Genomic DNA, 6,291 nt, shown 5'->3' on the forward strand with positions numbered 1-6,291 from the left:
TCCCACACGGAGACACGCAGCCGCGGACCGGCTGCGGTGGTCACAGCTGCAGCCGCCTGCCCCCTATCCATCCCCCAACCACTTCGAGAGCCAGGAGGCTGAAGACGCCCCTGACATGCCCTTGTGTCTCTCCCCCTCCAGGCTTGACGGGCCACACTTCAGCTGTCTGGTGAGTCGGGGTCCTGGGGGTCAGCTAGGGCTGGGGTCGGGGGAGACCCACGTGGCCCATCGCGACCTTCCTGCCTCAGTTTCCCCCTCTGCTTCTTCCTGTCCCTTTGTCTTTCTGACTTTTCATTGCTATCCCCAAGCTCCGTTTTCCCCACCCCCTGCCATCACAGATGATTTTTCTAACATCTCTTTCCTTCTCTCAGACCCTGATCCACTTCCTCCAATGGGGAAGAGTAGGTCTTTGTGTCTTTGACTTTGCGTCTCTTCCTCCATGCATCCCACGTTCAGTAAATCTACTTCTTCCTTCTTCCCTTCTCTGCTTGACTTTATATATTTTCAAAAATTGAGTCGAAACTATTTCAGACACACAGAATACTACACCCCACCCCCATAAACCCACAACCTACTCCAAGAAATAAAACCCCACACATATGCTTGAAAGAAACCCCTGTGGGTGCCCCTTCCCCAGTGCATCCCACACTCCTCCAGCTTGAAGAGTTTTTTGTTGTTTTTTTTTTTTTAATTGAGGTTTACCTTACAAGTCAGAAAAGTGACAAGTCTTGTGGACAGCTCAGTGAGGTTTTCACTTATGTGCACACCTGTGTAACCACAAACTGTATGAAGATATAGAACACTGCCATTACTCTAGAAGATTCTGTCATGTCCCTGTGCAGTCAATAGCCCCCTCTGATACTTTCCACCACAGATTAGTTTTGTTTGGTTCTGAGCTTTATGCACAGTGGCCCCCTTTGGGTCTGGCTTCCTTCACGTGACCTAAAGTGTGTGTCAGACACGGGTCCTTTTTCTTTGTTGTATAGTACTCTGTCTCAGGACGACACCACAGTTCTCATGCGTTCTCCTGTCCCTGGGCACTCAGGCTGTTTCCCGTTTGGGGCTGTTACTAAAGCTGCCCTGATTGTTTTTGAACAAGGCTCTTTTGTGGACTTAACGTTTCCAGATCTGGTGGGTAAATACCTAGCCCTAAGACCAGGATGACATATCTCTAGTTTTAGATTTTCACTGCTAAAGCAACACTCAGCTCTTGGGGTGAATTGAAGCGATGTGGAGGTGGATAAAAGAAGGGTCGAGAGCTTCTTTCCCTCTGTTAAAAACGCTTCCGTGCCTCTTATCCTTCACCCCCGGTGCCCCCGGCCCTGAGGCAGGCAAGCCTGGGGGAATTCTCCACCCTCCTCAGCTGCTATGACTGTGTACTGGCAAGGTGCTGGGGTTCCCGGAAGCCCACACCCTTAGTGGGAGCCGGCTGCTGTCTGTCAGAGAGCCTGGTCACTGTATTTCTGTGTCTCTGCCCGTGTCTCTTGCTCTGTGTGTGTGTGTGTCTGGGTCTTTGTGTGTTCTGCTGTGCTGTGTCTTCCTCCCATCTCGGTGCCCCTGTCTCTGGTGCCTGGCCTCTCTTTCTCGCCCTCTCCCAGCCTGTCAGAGTCTCCTGCCTGGTCCGGGGTGGGTGGGGTCTTCCCTGCAGCCTGGGTGACCCCTCTTCCTCCCCCACCTCTATCAGTACCCGGATGGGGTCTTCTACGATCTGGACAGCTGCAAGCACTCCAGCTACCCCGACTCAGAGGGGGCGCCTGGTGAGTGACCCTGGCCCAGCCCCCCTCCCCGCCCCGCCCCTTGGGCCAGTTTCACAGATGGGGGAGCTGAGGCCCAGGGGAGCTGTCAGCTGGCCCAGCAGGACAAGGTTAGCCCCGGGCCTCCAGACCTCCTCCCCTTTCCTCTCCCATGCACTCGCTCGCCCATGCAAATCCTGGGGTCACAGATTTGCACAGCCCACAATAGCCCCTCTGTGCTGGCGGGGGCTTCGAGGGGGAGGGGCCGGAGGCCAGACCTCTTGGCTTCTAATCCTGCGCCCTTCCCCCTAGACCTGTGGAGCTATGGCCTCAGTCCTGCCGTCCCAGGCGCCTCCTATGAAACCTTCGACCCGGCTGTGGCCACCTTCGGCCAACCCCAGGGTGTCCAGCTTTGCTACGGCCCCTCAACCTACAGCCCCGTGGGGAGCCTGGACCCAGCCCCCAGCCTGGAGGCCCCGGGACCTGGCTTCCCGGCGTACCCCACGGAAGACTTCCCAAGCCAGGTGAGGGCCGGGGAGACCGCGGAAGTTCCCCATCCTTTGATTGAGGTGCCCGGCACCGCATCAGAACCCGAGCACATAGGGAATCCTTAACCCCTCTGATGACTCGGGTTAAACGGCATTATTACTCCATCACACAAGCCAGCCACCAGAGGCGCAGACATGTCAAGGGGCGGGAGGCTCTCACGGAGGTGGCCCGGGTGTCCCTGGCCATGCCATGGAGATCGGAAGTGAGCCCAAGGGCAGGCTGTGAGTGGAGCAGGGAGCCCACAGCCAGGGCCCGGGAAGAAGCAAAGGGACCGAAGCAGAGGGAGGCAGAGAAGGGAGCCCCCCTGGCCATGGGTAACCCTGACCTTCCGCAGACCCTGGGCCCCCCGGCGTACGCCCCCTACCCCAGCCCTGTGCTCTCAGAGGAGGAGGACCTCCTGTTGGACAGTCCCGCCCTGGAGGTCTCAGACAGCGAGTCGGATGAGGTCCTCGTGGCTGGCCCGGAAGGCAGGGGATCCGAGGCAGGTATGTGGGAGCCGGTGGGGTGTGAGGGACTCCACCTGGTGGTGGGGGAGTGGGGGGGTTAAGGGAACCATGTCTGCCCAAGCACCTACAGTACATACTCCAGTGCTGAGGGCAGTTTCCAGATCTGCCATCTGCTGACTGTGCTGCCTTGGGCAACCACCTCTATGTGCCTTGGTCTCCTATCTGTACAATGGGACAAAAACACTAATAGTATCTATTCCTGGTGGCTAGGAGGGTTTGGGGGATCGTAAGTGTCAATGAGGTAGCAATGCTTGGCACAGAGTCAGTACTCAATGAATCTTCACCATCATTATGGACACAAGAGCAACAGAAACCATCACAATATCAGCTCCCACCTAGTCAACCTCTGCTTCTGCCCCTGTGCCTGACCTCCATTACTCGCAACCCCTACAAGCTGGAATTATTAGTCACTTTCCCTATCTGGGCCTCAGTTTCCCATCTGTAAAATGGGCTTTGTTATCATCATCCCTGTCTTGTGGGGTTTTGATGAAGATTAAATGAGCTCGTAATTGTACTGTGCATAGTGCAGCCCGTGGGTACCAAGTGCTTCACAAAGACTGGTAAAAGTAAAACACACACACACACAAGCCTCATTTATATAACTGAGGAAACACCAGCTCAGAGACGTTAAGTCACCACCCAACACCACACAGCTGGAAAGTGGCAGAGGTGGGGTTCTTGTATCTAATGCCTGCTATGAACTGCCACAGGCCCCCATCCTCCCATGGCCAGTTCTGTGGGCCCCTTGCTGCTTCTAGAAGCCCAGGAGTTAAACCCCTTGGCCTCTCCCAGGATCCCAGTCTCTCAAGCTGACATGCTGGGAGGCCTGAGGCTGAAGAAATGGCCAGGTAGATTCAAACCAACTCTAGATCTCTTCACTAGTCAGCTGTTAGAAGCCTTTGAGGAGCACTGCCAACCCATTTGGCAGATTCATCCGTGCGCTCCACAGATACATTCTGACCACCAAGCAGGCACAGGATAGGCACACAGCCTGAAAAGCAAAGCAGGGATGGGAGACAGGGGTTCCGGGGTGACACCTTCAGGAAGGGGGAGCAACTTACCCCGGATGGGAGGGGTGGCATACAGGGAGCCAGGCACGGTGACCCAGCAGCCACCTCCCTCATCCCACTTCTCTTGATGGGGAGGTAGGGGCTTGGCGGTTCCGGACCGGGGAGGGCGCGGGGTGGGGCCCTGAAGGATGCTTCCGTTAACCGCCCCGCACCCGCTGCAGGGGCCCGCAAGAAGCTGCGCCTGTACCAGTTCCTGCTGGGGCTGCTGACGCGCGGAGACATGCGCGAGTGCGTGTGGTGGGTGGAGCCGGGCGCCGGTGTCTTCCAATTCTCCTCGAAGCACAAGGAGCTCCTGGCGCGCCGCTGGGGCCAGCAGAAGGGCAACCGCAAGCGCATGACCTACCAGAAGCTGGCGCGCGCCCTGCGCAACTACGCCAAGACCGGCGAGATCCGCAAGGTCAAGCGCAAGCTCACCTACCAGTTTGACAGTGCGCTGCTGCCCGCCGCCCGCCGGGCCTGAGCCCGGGGCGGCCTCTCGGGGGCCCTCAGGGGCTCCACGCCTGTGTCACGTGGGCGTCCCCGCACCCTGGGTCATAGGACCCATGGACCCCCGACACTGGTGCGGGGGGCGGGCTGCTGCCACAATCCCTAAGCCCAGCCCGGGGCCCCTCTGGGATCCCCCCCATCGTGTCTGGGGCCCCTTTGGGATTCCCTTGTCATGTCCAGGGGCCCCAAGATCTTCATGTCTTGGGTCAGAAGACCCGGAGTCGACTATACTACGTGTCTGTGTAGAGGGGCGGGACAGGGCAAAGTGCTTCCAGAATTCCAGGAACTTCTCTGGGATCCCCTTGTGATGCCTGCAATCCCTCAAATCTCATCTAGGGGAGGGTGAACCTAGAGATCATCACACCAGATGGAGGGCTCTGCCTGCAACCCTAACCCCTGTCCAGGGTCTCTCTGGGATCCCCTCTCAGGTCTGAGTCCCTCCTGTCAAATCTGAGATCTCCTAGTTATGTCTGGGTCCCTGGGGGTGGGGTTGGGGGGACCGTTTGCATGCGTGTCTCTAAGCCCATCTGTGACTCTCTCGTTCTATCTGTGCCTCCAAATTCCTTTGTCATCTTTGAGATCCCCTAATTCTCTGGAACCACCCTGCTGTCACTTTTTAATGTCCGAAAATCTCCAATCACATGATGGGTGCCTCTGGGATCCTTTTGTCATGTCTGAAAACACCATTGTCAGGTTTGAGGGGGTAGACCTCAGTGAACCTTATGTCTGGGCAATGTCGTCTGGGATGCCCTTGTTTGTCTGGGATGCCCTTGTTTGTCTGGAATCCTCTGATCACCTCTGAGGCCCTTTTGGGATCCTCATCTGATACGCCCCTTTGGGGACCCCACCAACAGCCCTTGAGTTCTCATGGGGACCCTCCCTCTCCGGGGATACCCTCCTTAAGGCCATACTGGGGATCATTCTGGCCACTCCTTGATTTCTGTGTGACCTTGGCAAACCCCCCATGTCGGTTCTAACCAGAGACTTTGTGCAGTCCATCAGCAGGTGGACCAGCTTTTCTGTGTGGAGAGGCTGGAAAAGGGTGGCGGCCATGTCTAATGGGGAATATGTTTTCCGATCTCAAGTCCCCATCGCCCCTGGCTGTCATACCCCGGTGGCTTGTTTCAGTCGTCCATTGACCCCAACCATTTTTGTGTGAATCCAGCATTGAGCTGAAGCCCAGATGAGCTCTGATTGGAACCCATGGGGGTGTCACAGGCTGTGGGCTAAGAAGCCAGAGTCCCTAGTCCTTGAGCCTGAGCGACTGGGGGATCTAGGGTGACCAGAAAGACTTGCTGCTTCTGGGCCAGTTTGGCCCTTCTGTGGAAAGGGAGAGAAGGAGGAAGATCTCGGAAGTCCTTTGCAGCCCTGTCAAGCCTTTGACGCATCACCTGAAATCTACCCATCCACCCACTGATGGCCAGAAGGAAGACAGGAAGGAACATCAAGGACCCAGAGAAAGAAGAGGTCCTTGAAGGGGGCACACAGTGGCTGATAGCAGAGCCCGGGGCTGGGAGCGCCCCCTCCGGGGAGGGGTGCGGCTGGGTGGGAGGGGCGTTGCCAGGGACAAAGTGTCTTATGGGGGCCTCCTCTTGCAAATGAGGTACCTTTTGCAAAAACTATCATTACCCCAAGTGTGGTATAAAATAAAATACATCAAGGTAGACAGACCTCTTGGGACCCTTTGTCAAGGACTGTGATGCTGCCCATCCACCAAGGCCTGCTGATCCTCAGAGACACCGGGGCAGCGTCGGGGGAGATAAGAGGAGATGCAAGAAGCAATTAGAGTCAGACCAGACTGAGCCTTGAAGGCCGCGGCAAGGGCTTGAAATGCAGGCACTGGTGGTTCGATTCAATTTTTGTCTCCGACTCTCTTTGATGATCGGAATTCTTCTCCACCCTCTCCCTGGTTCCCTATCCGTCTGGGTTTCTGTCCCCCCTCCCCCT

At 56.7% G+C, this 6,291-nt stretch overlaps 1 protein-coding gene across 1 annotated transcript; it reads left to right on the forward strand.

The window, feature by feature from the left end:
- The first annotated feature begins 1,691 nt into the window (after positions 1 to 1,691).
- SPIB (Spi-B transcription factor) lies at positions 1,692 to 5,856 on the forward strand. The gene is made up of 3 exons (XM_055553037.1): positions 1,692 to 1,757; positions 2,617 to 2,767; positions 4,020 to 5,856. Exons 1-3 carry the CDS (start codon positions 1,692 to 1,694, stop codon positions 4,316 to 4,318), a joined length of 516 nt encoding a protein of 171 aa, XP_055409012.1. The 3' UTR covers positions 4,319 to 5,856.
- Positions 5,857 to 6,291: the final 435 nt, after the last annotated feature.

The sequence above is a fragment of the Bubalus kerabau genome, chromosome 17 (genome assembly GCF_029407905.1).
Source record: "Bubalus kerabau isolate K-KA32 ecotype Philippines breed swamp buffalo chromosome 17, PCC_UOA_SB_1v2, whole genome shotgun sequence".
Classification (NCBI taxonomy): Eukaryota; Metazoa; Chordata; class Mammalia; order Artiodactyla; family Bovidae; genus Bubalus; species Bubalus kerabau.

Coding starts and splice junctions, on each gene's coding strand:
- SPIB (XM_055553037.1), top strand. CDS start 1,692: ATGGGGTCTTCTACGATCTGGACAGCTGCAAGCACTCCAGCTACCCCG. Junction 1,758..2,616: donor CGACTCAGAGGGGGCGCCTG/GTGAGTGACCCT, acceptor GACCTTCCGCAG/ACCCTGGGCCCCCCGGCGTA. Junction 2,768..4,019: donor AGGCAGGGGATCCGAGGCAG/GTATGTGGGAGC, acceptor CACCCGCTGCAG/GGGCCCGCAAGAAGCTGCGC.